The sequence below is a fragment of the Halichoeres trimaculatus genome, unplaced genomic scaffold (genome assembly GCF_033239565.1).
Source record: "Halichoeres trimaculatus isolate MK-OKI-2021-1 unplaced genomic scaffold, fHalTri1.1 fHalTri1_scaffold_10, whole genome shotgun sequence".
Taxonomy (NCBI): domain Eukaryota; kingdom Metazoa; phylum Chordata; class Actinopteri; order Labriformes; family Labridae; genus Halichoeres; species Halichoeres trimaculatus.
In genome coordinates this window covers 32,627,954-32,643,165 of record NW_027437187.1, presented here as the reverse complement: position 1 = coordinate 32,643,165, position 15,212 = coordinate 32,627,954, and the positions used below count along the sequence as shown (strand labels likewise).

The following is a 15,212-nucleotide window of genomic DNA, read 5'->3' as shown; positions in this document are numbered from 1 at the left end:
ATTATGAGAGACAGAAAAGACTCCCAGTTTTAATCCACTTATTGTTTTTCATTTATTACCTGAAGTAAAACGAAACACTGATGAGTTGTCGTGTGTGTGTGAGTGTGTGTGTGCGTGTTTTTACCGAATGTCATCCTCGTTAGCAAACATGATGACAGCTCGGGCGTTTGGCATCTCCAGGAGACGCAGGACGATCTTGTCGAAGTCTCCTGGTTTGGGCTCCCGCAGAATCTTCAGGGACTGAGCGATACACACCCCACCTGGCAGAGAGAAAGAGAAACAGTAGCCCTGTTTACATGGGTCCAAAAATCCTATTTACAATCAGATTGATATGTCTCATGTAAACATCTTAGCCAATATGATTCATCAGGATCTGATTGTACTTCGGGTCAGATTGTAAAAGATAGTCTACGCCGATTGATAATCCGCTCCATGCTTCATGTAAACGGCTGAGTGGAGCGAATTTGGTTGATAGAGAGGATTGTTCGGTCTGGGCATGAGCTCCCTAGTATGTAAGAGGTGTGTAAGTGATGTACGCAGAGCAACACGCAGCCAAATGAAAACAAACATGGTGAACAAACAGAAAAACTGGACACAATAAGCACTCCCAACAAAGCACGACGTGGATCCGTCTTTCCAGGGGTAAACAGGAAGCAGAAAGTGCACCTCTTCTTCTCTTACACATTTACAGATAAAGGCAAAAAAGCTAGGGCCATGTACACACGGATTGAACGTGGATCTCTTTACTTTAACTTCATGTACACAGATCAAATCAGATTCACTTAATCTGATCGATTTCAATCAGACTGAGGAAAACTACCCATGTAAACAGGGCTATTGAGTATCAAAACTTCCACCCTGTGTCCACTCATGGTGTGACTCTGAAGTGAAGCTGTGTCAAAGTAATTAGGGCCCCACCCTTAAGGGAGGGGGCCCTTTTATATTCTGTCTGTTTCTTTCTTATTATTCCCTATGGTCTTTCAACGCTCCTTAGACCCCTAAACATGCTCAAAAACTCACCAAAATTGGCACACACCTCACAATCACCAACAAATTTTATATGACACCAAACTTGACCACCTACATACCAAAATTTCCTCTCTAGCGCCACCTAGGCACTCGAAAATAACCTTATGAAATGGCTCTAACTAAAAAACACACATCTCTCTTCTCTCTACTAAACTTCGTCAGCCAGCCTGGTGTTGTAATGGTGTTTAGGCATCAGTTTTGTCTTTTAATATCCTAAAATAAGACATTTTTCTAGTCTTGTTGGAAAAATTTGGCTCTGACTTATTTTCCTCAAAATAAGACATGAAGACTTAATTAGATTTCAGTTTTTCAGTACAAAAAATTATTTGTGATTAATTTTTTCTTGCTCGTAAAGAAGCACAAGTATCATGATTGTTTCTTTGTTTGAACTAGCTTGATAATATTGTTTGTAATCAGGAAAACACTTTTTCAATGGACTTAATCAGTACACTTTTCATGTTTTACCCTGATAAATATAAGAAACTCATCGTCCAGAAGTTAAATCTTCATCTACAGTTTATCTCTAACAATATAAATATCTTATTTAAAACATCAGATAATAATCTTCACTGTAACTGAATCAGAGAAGTTAAGCTTCAAATCCATCTGAGATGAACATTTGATCTCTTACACATCTCCACCTGCCTGCCAACAAAGACACTTCATCTCCTCTCCTGTTTATCTGTTCATTTATTTCCTCTCTGAGCTTCATTATGTGAGACCTGTTTTCATAATCTTCACTATTATCTTCACTCTGCTGCCGCGCTGCGTCACCGCAGGAATCATTAAACTTTCAGCTCCACTCCCTGAAACAAAGGTTAGGCTGATTATTAATGCTGCCAGACACTAAATACTGTCAAATTATCACTAATGACGGCGTACGAGGAGGATAACTTCATGCTGCATTTGCAGGAATAAACGCTCGCTTTGGAAAACCAATAAAGCAAACGCAGAGTGTGAAATCTAATTACTCTGCAGAAACAAGAGCAAAAGAGAAAGAAGTTTCTAAAAGCAGGTTTTTAAAGCTGCTTCATGCTGCTTTGTTAGAGTTTTAAGAGGAGGGGGAAGGGTGCATGAGGAGGGGGAGCAACAAGTGGAAGAGCTGGCAGTGGAAAAAAAAGCAGGAGTGGCCGTTAAAGCAGGAGTAGAAGGAGAAAAAAGGAGGAACTTAAGACAACATTCAGCTCTCCTTTGGGTGACACACCGTTAAAACTGAAAAAGACAAATGACACAACTTTGAGATCTGCTGCTATTATCACCACTACTTGTATTTTTTAGGTGTCTTTATAGTGACCAGTAACCTAAAGTTACTCCAACCTGCTCTGCTGCTGTCACTAAGATTGCTGGAAAGAGGCGTTTTGATGCAAACCATCAGCAGGGGCCATACTGGAAATGAGGCAGGCTTTGAGCCTCCTCACAAACAGCTACAGGCCGACTGCCTGTCAGTCAGCTGGGCTGTGCCTCTGACTGGGCGAACTGGTTATCTTAATATCTTCTGAACAGCTGAGTACCACATCTGTCGATAGAGAAATGAGGTACTGGGACCAGAGCTGGTTTTTGAACCAGGCTGTAAAATTTATGTTTGGCTTTTCTGGCTCAATGTGTATGAGGCGCTGATTGTAAAGTTGCATACACTACAAATTGCAACAACTTTTCTCCATATGTAGCTCTAAAACATCACTTTTTTTTTTGGCAGATTTAGAGAAAATTTGTGAAACATTTGTGAAATATATTTCTAAAAAACTATATATAAATGTTAATTTTTTTATCTAATTTTAAATGTAAAATGCAATTGCTACAAATAAATTTCTTGAATCTTAATATTTAGCTACATTTCTAAACATTTAGTTTTTATACTAACATTTATCTAAGAATTCTAAATCTTAAGCAAAGATTTCTTAATATTTGCTAAGGTTTCTAAACATTTAGTAAAGATTTCTAAATATTTTCTAAGAAGATAAAGTTAGTAATCTGGACTGTCTAGAAATCTTCAGCCAATATATTAAAATCTTTGCTTAGGATTTAGAAATCTTTTATACATATTTAGTCTTAGATGAATATTTAGAAATATCAGCTAAATATTTAGAATTGAAAAAACTAGATGTTTAGAAATGTAGAAAATTTAGAGTCAAGAAATTTATTTATAACGTTTCTTTGTATAACATATAACATTTAGATAATAAAGCATTCAACGTTTATATAGATTATTTCACAAATATATTTCACAAATTTTTCTCTAAATCTTCATAAAAAGTAGTTTTTTAGAGCTTAATGTGAAGAAATGTTGTTGTTATTTGTAGTGTGTGTAACCTTACAATTGGCGCCCTCTAAGTGTCAACCTAGCTTCTGGTATTTTTGCAGGCAGCGCTACTTCAGACACTCGATGAACTGCAGACTTCAGCACCTCAAAGCTACATTTCTCCCAGCCGAAGCTTGTCGCTCGGACAGGATCTGGTATGAAAATATTCATGTTGTTTAGCCTGTTGAGGCTAAACAACAAACAAGTTTATCCACATTGTTTAGCAATATGATGCTAATGAAAGCTAATGGCTTTCCCTCAGCTATGGTGTCAACAAGCAGAAGATAAACTCTCTTAACTCGGATTGATTCTTTGACGTGATGTGTGATCAGCCTGCGACTGGGGCTGAACCTTGGTGATAGTTAATAACGGCCATCAAAGGTTGTTCAAGGGTTTTGACCAATCAGAATCAAGCATATTATCCAATAATGGAAGTTAATTGACAGTAGGCCATTAACACTAAAAAAAACTTCAGTGCCTTTGTTTGACTCCTGAATAAAGACACTGTAAAAAATAGTTTTACTTTGTTAAAATGCCATTGACTGCCACAGAAATCCAAATTTAACAAATGATCCAAATTTAAAATGTATTTTTTCAACATTCCTGAAAGTCAAATATCTGTCTCTCTCTTGTAAAGCTTTTCTCATTTTAACATGAGCTTATTCATTGCTTCATCCAGTTAATAGCGTAAAGTTAAAATGACACAGACATGGCGCTCACTCAAAATAAACCTGTTACAGCTGAAATATGAGAGTTCCTCGCTTGTAAAGACGGAAGATTTGAAAAAAAATGAAGGAGTGAATAAACGAAGCTTTGCATCAAACAGCAGAATCAGACTGAAGGGACTAAACTCTGAGTTGAGTACAGCAGTATCATGAAGATATAAGAAGCTATTGTCACACTCGAAGCATTTACATAAACAGGTTAAGGATGGTTTTGAATATCAGCTCCTGAGAAAGTTCGAAAGAAGAGGAAATAGATTTTCATATGCTGACTACAATACAGTTTCCCCTAATGGTATTCTGTTTTATTGCAGTTTTATTCATTTCCTTTAATGTTACGACTCTGTGTTCTGCTCTCTGTTCTGTGCCGCTGCAATCAGCTTCAAGGTTGAGTAATAAAACTTGATGTTTTCTCCTCCTCACATCATTAAACCCTCTGCATCGTCCTCACTGAAGACTGCACTGCTAAAAACACACTCAAGGTTTGTGATATGGCTCCTGCAGCATCGCCCCTGGGACAAATAAAGCAGAGCAGCGGTGGTGTTTCCAACGTGAACTCTCTGACATGAAGTACAGTACGGGAGGAGCTGCAGGAGACGCAAAACTCTCACTGTAAGCTGTTCAGGCTTAATTGGCTCTTGGAGGGTTTTTTCTTTCTTTTGGGAGAGACGGGTGGACTCGCCGGCTGGCTGTCGCGGATATCTTGAGGGAAAATGAAACAGGAGTCAGGGCGGAAAATAACGATGCCCTGTCAGACTGACCTCGATCTTTCAGGGAAGTGCTGGAGAGGGGGAAGATTTCTGTAAAGTGTTGAAATGTTTCTCCGATAAGAGGATTGATTAACGTTATCTGTGTCTGACAAGTTCGCCAACCTTCATGTCTCTGTTTTTCAACGCAAAGAGCGACGTGAATGGATTCATCACGTCTCCACTTTCCTCTTCAGCATCCCACTCAGTGAGTGTCCCGTGTCAACAGCTTGGAGCTGAGGTCGTTAAACAATTAAAGCTGAAAGATGAAGTTGAGCGACAGGAGCAGGAAGCAGTCTTGTCAAAGCTCTACATGATCCTGGCAGGGCGCCATCCAGCAATAAAACCCTCTCACTGAACATTAGTCTGTTTTTATCACACGGCTGAGTAAAATACTTGATTCTGATTGGTTAATGATGGCATTTCAAGGCTCGACATTTCACCCATTGTCTGTACTTTCCATACGAAGAACAGAGTTACTGAGGATGTGACACAATCCCAGAACCGGGAGGACCAAAAGCAAGATGGAAGAAAAATAGGGCTAGCTTGATGCTAATGTAGATTTTGCAACGTAAATTGCATTTATCTAAAAGATGCAAGGCGCCGCCCTGTTGGTTGTAGCTGCCTGTTGAAGCAGCTCTCTCTTCTTTGTCTGTTTCTTGTAACTTTTTCATCTCTTTCTAGAGTAGATCATTACTTTGTTTGGCTCATTTGTTGGTCATGGACACCAAACTGGTTTCGTCTTTTTACTATTTTGTCCTCTGTTTTCTCCTGTGTTTGTCCAGAGATCCTACATGTAACCATGGCTGCATTGTTTACATGTGGAATCAGCTGTTAGCAGCCTGTAGCATGTCAGTGCTAACTGGTGCAAGGCCTGATGTTTCCCACAAGATGGGGAGAAGGAGGTGAGGACGAAGTGCTGGTTCTCAGGTGTGAGCTAAGAAGAGACAACATCGACCTGTCCTTCCATCCATCGTTGTTGGGAACGTAAGATCTATCTCCAATAAGATGGACGAGCTAGCCGTGCTAACCAAGCAACGGAGGGAATACCAGAAGGCAGAGTAGCATCGTGTTATTCACAGACGTGGCTAACAGAGCTAACATCAGACACCAACTGGCTGAGCTGGAGAATGATGGACAATCTGTCAGCATCTATTTTCTTATGGACCTTTCTCCACTTTCTATACACTTTCTTACTTTTGTTTTCTTGATTTCTTCTGTAACCCCTGAATTTCCCCTTGTGGATAAATAAAATATTTTCTATTCTGTTCTATTCTATTCTGTAATAGAGGTTAGCACATATTGATATACCTTCGGTTTAAAACCAGATTTTCATCACAGAAACATATCACAGTAAGTCTCAATACTTAAAACTCTAAATGTCAAAATACTAACAGACAAATGTTTTCCATCTGGAAAATGAATAAAAGAGTTGGAGTTAAAGATGTTATTAAACCCACACATGGCTGGAAATTAAATTATTGGGTCCAAGTGTTCAACACCTGAAATTCATTCAACTGGCTGGAAGTGGCTGTGAAGCAACAAAAGACATTGAAATCCTGCATTATACTTGAAAACTTAAACTCAGTTAATAGATCAGCTCTGCTTTTATTCACAGAGTATACACCTGACCTATGTTGGCACAAAGCTTCAACCTTACCCACTTCACAGATGACCATGACCCTCAACAGATCCCGTACAATAAAGCATAGTAAAGGAAAAATGATTTACAGTCTCGTTTTGATCCAAAAAAGACAGCCATACATTTCTGTATATGCACATGATCAAAAGGTTTTCCACCTGATTCTAAAGAAAGAACCCAGGAACCTTCAGAGACAGTTCTCAAGATAAATCTGATCGGTTAGATAAAGAATTACTGCCCCCTCACTGTGGAGTCAGGAACAATACTGGATAATATCACAGAAATGTCATCCTGAGTTGAAGTCTTATCTCTGAATAAAGAGCAGCTGTGTGAGCTCTGGGTTTCACGCTGAACTCAGACTTCAGGGCGAAGGATTGAGATAAAAACATTTAAGACCTCCCTGCCATTATCTTCCCAACACTGCGCACGGCAAGCCAGGAGGCCGTCTCCAGAGACGGGTTCATTCTGACCCTTTCAGAGTAAAATTGATTTTATGGTGAGCTCATGACTACATTACACAGGTCCATCAGGCCATCAGATTGAAGCTACAGCATCTTTCTTCTTCAGAAAGATTATAGACACGAGAGTTTGAAGGTCAGGCTGCAGAGGGAGTATCAATTTACATCCGAGTTAAAGCATTATTTTTATCTTCATTCAGCTTAAAGAGAGGGTTTCTCTACGATATCATGAGACTCGCATAGAAGATGAGGTCATTAAATAAGGATCTGAGGGGTTTATTTATGACACATTGGAGAGACCAACCTCAAAAACCAAGTCTGCCTCTGATACGCCTCCAGAGGGCTGACCAATCAGAGGGATGGGGGTTTGTGGAGCAGGGAGAGACAGCGGTTAAAATGAAGTGTTTTAGACAGAGGCTGGAATAAGGGTTTAGTGAAACACTTTCTTCTTTACAAGGACACCAAACAGACCCTATAAAGCTTAAAAAAAAAAAAAAATACTCCCTCTTTAATCTGTTTGCTTACCAAGGAGTAAGATACAAGACACATCTTATCAAGTTAATTTGAGATCTAATTTTCTACTAAAACACATTTAATGACCAAAACAATGCAACTAAGTTTATCCAGTTGCTGGGGGGTTTGTGGAGTGAGGGTCCTTAAAGTGACAGCAGCTTAAATACATCATTTAAGACTGGTGCTGAAACTAGAGTTTTCTAGAGCATACGGGGATTTTTTTATTTATTTTTTTTTAGCTTGAAACCATGTAATGCCAGCAAATGAGGGGCAATTTTGAGATTCAAAAAAAAAAAAAAAAAGAAAGAAAAAAGAGAAGAAAAAAAAACACCCTCTCTTTAACTTTGAGGTCTTGATGTGTAAGCTTACTTCCAAAGCATGGACTAAATCATAACAGAGAGGCAACTTGGCACCTGGATAAAAAAAAAAAAGTGTTTCACTACCTAATTGCAAAAATCTATCCTTTACTGAACCTATGTTTTAAAAGCATGTCTTCTTGTAAATGGAAGATTCATGCGTGCCCAGGTGTCCTGCTTTCCCCACGTCTTCCAAATTGAGACGATGTGCCGCGTTTGGTCAGCTCTTGCTCTCCAAAGTGTGGCAGGCTCCTTTCTGACAACTTGATCTTCATCCAATAGCTGAAGGAGGCCCATCACCATGGCATGTGTCTAATGTCAATCAATATCAAGGTACACGTGGCAATCATGTAGCGCACATGAGTTCATCAACCTGTCATCTGCCTCCTCCTTACCTCCCACTCACACTGACATGAAAATCAAAGGCAAAAGCCTCAGACCACAGGATGTAGAATTAAGAAAAAAAAAAAAACAACAACATAAAATTCCTCAGGGCGATATACAGGGAGTATTTTGGGAACTTGATGAAATATTTCTTCACCGTGCATGGAGGTGAGTATGATGTGAAATGACACAGGTCATGATGCAAAACCTACAAGAAACGACTCATGCAGAAAGTTAAAATGTTGTCAACTGTGCCTTTTTGTTTTACTGCGCACAGATTAGTCGACCTTTGAGAGCTGAGGACATGCACTGAATGTAAAAATAGCTGATACTCCAAAAGTATACAATCACAATATTTCACAAGTTCGGATAAGCTTGTGCTTTCTCTTTTGAACTTTTACAAGTAGATTTTTAAAAAGTTTGCTTGAGTATTATTTTCCTGTGACAAATGCATTTCCTTGTCTTTTAAATTCGATAATATCCATTAAAGGAATCCAATTCCAATTAAAGGAAAAAAAAGAAAAAAAAGAAAGCACAAATGTACTACTGTGTGCAACCAAACTGAATTTTTGTCATTCATATGAGCTTGGTGTCAATAGAAACGTTATGTTTTACAGTAAGATGGACATTAATTAAAATTTTAGCTCATGTTTCAGCATAGTGTTATCATGTCCAACATTGTTCAACATTGTCCCGCGCAAACACAATCCTTGCCGCACATGTGGCTTGTCCCAGAGGTTACTGTCTCCTCCGGTGGCGCCGTCCTGAACAACTGTTCAGTGTAAATCAAAGATCAATATAATGTGCTATGAAAATGATAGGTAAGAAAAATTACCTGTCCCTTCAAACCATCTTTAGAAATATCATTGTCAGCAGGGCACAAAACATCTTAAACGACTCTTCTCTTGTTCTTTATTCAGCGACAGATTTTACCGAGTCTTTTGAAATCATTTCACTCACACTCACACCTGTGTTTCTGCATGCTTTGCTTTTCAATGGGGTATGGGGCGGAGAACAAAATGCAGCCACAGCCATGTTTACTTCTGATTTCCTGTGACTTTCTCCCACCTTATTAAAGACAAGCACTTATTCCATGCTTAAAATCAAACAAACAACTGCTGTTTCTAGTGGGTGGACGTGAATGCATGTTGAATTCAGGTAGAGCGGTGCTGCGTTCAAGGCAAACTGGATGTACAGGACAAATTGTCTCCTGTATTGATTTAAAACGGGACACAACATTTAAGTGCGAAATACGGGACGATTATGGGACAGGTGGCAACTCTAGATGCATCATATGTGAGCAGCACTGCATTCATGTCCATGACAAATTACCCTTCAAAAAGTTTGTCTTATCTTATTTTTAATCCGTATGAATCTGGGGTGAGATAAGATACCACACATATTGGTTCAAATCAATCTTTATCCTTCCTTAAGGGACTGTAAAAACAAAGAGTGGTGTTATCAGCATTTGTTTCCATTTTGATATATGAACACAGTCCTTGCAAGGATTCTGGGCCCCTTAAAAGACTGTGACTCATCCTGGCCTGAGTCCTCCTGCATCTGACCCCTCTGACTCACCCAGGTTGACCCTCCTTCCTCCTTTTCTATCCTGTTTTCTATGAACCCACCAGTCCGTTCCTGTGTACCCGATGGCTGCTCCAGGGTAGAGATTAAATTTGAAAGTGCTCTCTCCGTCTCTCCTGCTGCTTCACGAGGAAAGCAAAGCAGCTCTTTCTCATCTGTATGCAAATATGACACGCCGAGTGTTTAGAGTGTGAGATGATGTTCACCTCGGTGTGAGCTCTTCATATTTAAACCTGATGTGTTTTGATGAAGATGCTAACACGTAGCAGCATGAGGTATTTATCACAAGTTATAATGAAACCTTTGGGAAACTTTAGAGACGAGCTGCTGAATACAAATGCTGCCTTTAGGAAGACTCATGACGCCCTGTTTCAAAGTGCCTGATAGCCCCTCTTTAAACTGCTGTATCACTGAATTTAAAAGATAATTATATTTGCAAATAAACTGCCTTCCAGTACGTGTTGAAATATTTTTTAAAAATAACTCAAATGGAAAAAAATAACCTTCATTATTAAAAAAAGGCTCAGGGAAGTCTTTAGCTGCTGCCACACGGACTGGAGGAAATAGAGCATCTGAGCGGGACTATTTTCAGCACTGGATTAACTCATATTTGGTGCTCTAGTGAGTATTTGGGGCAGCAGGATGGTGTGTGTGAGGTTGAGTCATAACTGGAGAGTGTGTGTGCATGTGTGTTCATGGTAATGAGGGAGATTTCACCTCGTGCAACAGTGCAACTCTCTGTTGATAGTTTTTACATACAATTTTAGCCAGAGCTGCTAACCCTCCTCTACCTCCGACTTTGCCTCCTTTAAGTCCCCGAAACTGTTCTTTTATCTAATATTTGCTGGAAACTGGATCAATAAATGGTTTGTAGAAACGTGGAGACATTTCACATTAACTTTATCTGCACAGATCTCACTGATGATGAACGTCTTCAAAGCTCTGGCGACCTTTTCTTGCTGAACTCTGTGAAACTGAGCTGATTTTATCTGAAAACAGCAGCGAGGAAATAAAGTCCAGGAAAAACTACAGAAAGTTTTTAAATTACTTTATATTACAGTTGGATTTACTGATCGGTATCTCTCTGAAACTTTTTATCTCTTCCATTTGTTTCTGTTATGATCTTTACTTTTTCCACTATAGCATCACACAGTTGCTGCAGATTTGTCGGCTGAACATCCACGATGAGAATCTCCCGTTCCACCACATCCCAAAGGTGCTCTGTTGGATTGAGATCTGGGGACTGTGGAGGACATTTGAGTACAGGGAACTCATTGTCATGTTGAAGAAAGCAGTCTGAGATGATTCCAGCTTTATGACATGGAGCGTTATCCTGCTGGAAGTAGCCATCAGAAGATGGGTACACTGTGCTCATAAAGGGATTGACATGGTCAGCAACAATACTCAGGTAGGCTGTGGACTTTAAACCATGCTCAGTTGGTACTAAGGGGCCCAAAGTGAGCCAAGAAAATATCCCCCACACCATTACACCAGCAGCAGCCTGAACCGTTGATACAAGGCAGGATGGATCCATGCTTTCATGTTGTTGACGCCAAATTCTGACCCTACCATCTGAATGTGGAGCAGAAATCCAGACTCATCAGATCAGGCAACATTTTTCAGTGTCTATGGTCCAGTCCTGTTTTTAGCTGACAAGAGGGTTACCCAGTGCAGTTTTCAACTGGCCCCAAAGAGATGAAATATCTACTAAGCAGCAGTTCCTTGAGACAAATCACCTTGTTGATGCCAGAGGTCAGAGGAGCATCAACCTCTTTACAACCAAGGTCTGCAGAAGACCATCTCTGCGCTCACAACAACCTTGAAGCACACGGTAAACCCGAGGGGTAGCTGTGTGTGTGAAAATCCTAGTAGATCAGCAGTTTTCAAGACACTCGGACCAACAACCATGACACGTTCAGAGTCCCTTAAAACACCTTTCTTCTCCATTCTGATGCTCAGTTTGAGAGTGATTCTACAATTAGAGTTACATTTCAGGAGTACAAAAAAGTGAGAAAAAAAAAATGAGGCTTTTTTTTGCTTCACATTCTATTTGTTTGTAAAGTATATACATGGAACGTACTAAATTTAATAGTTGGCAAGCTTAAGCTGTAATGAACTATTAAATGATAAAGCAACTAAAAAAATGGTGCAGTATTTTGTCAACTGTGCTGTGGATAAAATTCGTGACTATTTTTTCAACATAGATCCACATTATTCTGAATTTAGAGTAATTCAACATTTCTATGTCAGACTACGCTCCCTAGGAATGTCCCTCATCATTTATTCTACAGTAACACTTGCCACAGTAGCCAAAATTTAAAAGAATTATGGTGCAAAAATCACATGTAACCCACTTGATAACCATGGTAACCTGCAGACCTTGAACATGCAATCACCTGACCTCCAACCCCTCATATTTCTGTGTGTTTTCTTCACAGTTTGGTTTTTATAACATCTATAGTAAGAACAGCAGAAAATGTTGGAAACACAGTTGATGAAAAATTAATGTACTCCATGTACAGACAATCATTCTGATTAAATATTGATGAGGAGGAGCTGGAACATGACACACTTTCTTCAAGGTTCCCACCAAAAAGGATGTGACCTCAAATAATTTAAGTCATGTGACTTTGGAGCAAACCATTGCTGATTGATATGTTTTTTCTAATGGGTAACATGGTTGACGCAGATTTCTTGGACACACAAAGTGACTTATTTTATCTATCTAAATCATAAAATTGTTTTTAAAACATATTTTTCATGTTTTAATAATAATTTCTAACAAATAATAAACAAGAGAATGTATTCAAGTGTTAATTTTCAAGAGCAAACTTAAAATTTGAGAACAGGAAGTCACAAAAACTACAATTTCCAATACATGATTTTCATTTTTTAGCTTAATTTAATGAATAATGCATTTTAGATCAGCTACGACGTGTTTCCTTGTTAACACTAGGCAGAAACACAATAATGCTTTTGCAATCACCCTAAAACCGTTTTCGTGTAAACAGCCCCTAACCCTGTTCCTGTTTAGTCCAACCTTCTGACAGACGCTTTGAAAGAGAAACAGTTAATGCACCATTTGTGTGGCAGTACCACTAAAAATTGCAGTTATTTGAGTGTCCACCAGAGGGTGGCTGCAGAAACACGGGAAACCACACACACACCAAGCCAAATAAGACCATTTTCACAGCATAAATAAAAATATTTACAGTCTGGCTGTAAAAAAGAAACAGCTTGGGTCTGAATGCCTTTTTTCTTTATCAGTACATTTTTTTAAAGCTTGTTAATTTCCAAGTTGTTAACTTGCTGCGTTAAATGAAAGTGAAATATCAGCCAAATGACGCACTGTAAAATTGTTCATTGTTTGAAATTAATACTTAGTAAAACAAATTGCTTGTCTCCACCATGTCTTCGTGACAAAGTGAGTTAAGATGCTGCCATGTGATTGGCTGATCAGATGTTTGCATTAACGAGCAGAGCAGGTGAACCCAACAAAGTGTCTGCTATGTAGTTTAATAATGAAAAATGGGATTGTTTTTAGACTGCATCTGCTGTTTCATCAACTTGTGAGCAAGGCCACTGATTACTTCCTGGGCTTGTAAAAACCTGAATGTTTTATTTATTATAATTTTATTCCTTAATTTTTATTATGTTTTGGTTTCTGGCTTCATTTCTGTCCAAACAATGGTTTCCTGTAATCCTGTTAGGGTTGGAGTATATTATTCATGCCTGGCACAATCACAAAACATAATCAAGTCTAATTCCTTTTTTTCACGTTGTATGAAATATGAAGCCGTTCAGTAACAATTAGCACATATCACTGAGCCTCTGTGGAGCAGTGCCACTGATTGGTCATGAACAAAGAGATATTTAATATCTGAAATGTTAAATGAGTGAAGCAGAGCCAAGTCGTGCGGCTTTAATCAGAGCATTGGAGCATCTCGTATCTATGAGGTGTTTTAACAAAAAAAAAAGGCTCTTTAAAATCTCAAAGCCACTCTTTATTATGATGTAATAAAAACAATAATGAACACTCTCCTCTGCAGACCAGCCTGCAAAACCACACATTACATTTCATCATGTTTTATAAACAAACTGCTTTAACAGTAAACTCATTTATCTGAATGAAGAAATCCAACCCGAGCGTCCCGAGGGAACCTCTGCTGATAAATGTGGAAATAATAAAGATGGACGCACAGGACATGATTTTAATGAGGTTTCCGGCTTCAGCTGGAAAAAAAAAAAAAAAAACAAAGTGGAAAATCAGCCGCTGAGGCTTTTCCTGCTGCGCTCAAATCCACTAAATTAACTTTGGGCGACAAAGTGGGAAATGATCAGTTAAGAGAGCCCGCTTGAAATGTTGTCATATACAATTTACACTCACAGTAACACACACACACATATACACACACAGTTGTGACAATGAGGAAATGTGCTCCCATTTCCCGGGAACAGATAAAGAAATCCCCTGTGCTTCAAACAGACGGAGGATTTACTTTAAGCTGAGCTGGGAACGTCTCTGCTGCTGCTGCATGGATGTGAAGGAGTTAAGTCCTGCTGATATTGAAGTGTTATGAAAAGAAAAAGGAAAATCATTCTTCGGAGCTCATCAATTAGCACCTCAATAAAATAAACTTCAGATCTTGTGTCACAGCTCAGGCTGCAGCAGAGGGTCTATTTTCTCTCTTTTTGTCAGTGTGAGGGGAGTTGGTGTTGGTGCTACAGCTCAACAGCAGTACTTTCAGGGGCGGGCACTTTAATACAAAACACTTTTCAATACTCACTGGCATCTATTCAGAGATTACATGTAGAATATAAATGCCTATAAATACGAAGGTTGTCAAAAGGGGTTTCAGGCAGTATTCGTTTATGTGTATCAACAATTTAGAATCAACCAAACAACCACAGTTTTTTACATTTTGGTTTTTGAGGCACTGTTTACGTACACGACATTTCATCTCAAAACGATAAAACGCAGTGAAACGAATCTGTGTTCACATGGAAACGCTGAGAGACTGAAAAAGCTGTAGTAAGGATGCCTGGCCTGTAGTTGGCACTATAACTGTCTTGTCCAGAGGCGGCTGTTTACTGGACAAGGCCGAAACGCAATGATACTTTTATGTTTCACCCTAAAACCATTGTCGTCTAGCTTTCTGACAGAAGCCTTGAAAGGTAAACCATAAATGTGCCATTTGTGTGGCAATACCGCTAAAAGCTGCAGTTCTTGGAGTCTCCACTAGAGGCTGGCCACAGAAACACTGGAAACCACATACACACCAAGCCAAAAAAGACAACTTTTACAGCATAAATGAACATATTTACAACCTGGCTGTAAAAAAAAAAAAAAAGCATGGGTCTGAATAACTCACTTCAGTCATGTCAGTACATTTGTTTTTCAAAGCTTGTTACTTTCTAAGTCTTTAAACTCATGAGTTTTGCCTTTATAAGGCCATAACTGATTTGACTGATAGGTGGG

The 15,212-nt window shown here is 39.0% G+C and overlaps 1 protein-coding gene across 1 annotated transcript in view; it reads right to left on the bottom strand.

Moving 5' to 3' along the window:
• The window catches only part of LOC141796346 (metabotropic glutamate receptor 8-like), a 187,274-nt gene that overhangs the window by 70,126 nt on the left and 101,936 nt on the right, over nt 1-15,212 (bottom strand). Inside the window, exon 4 of the mRNA XM_074677400.1 lies at nt 125-260. Coding sequence (XP_074533501.1) covers nt 125-260 — 136 coding nt within the window. The remainder of the gene's footprint in view (nt 1-124; nt 261-15,212) is intronic.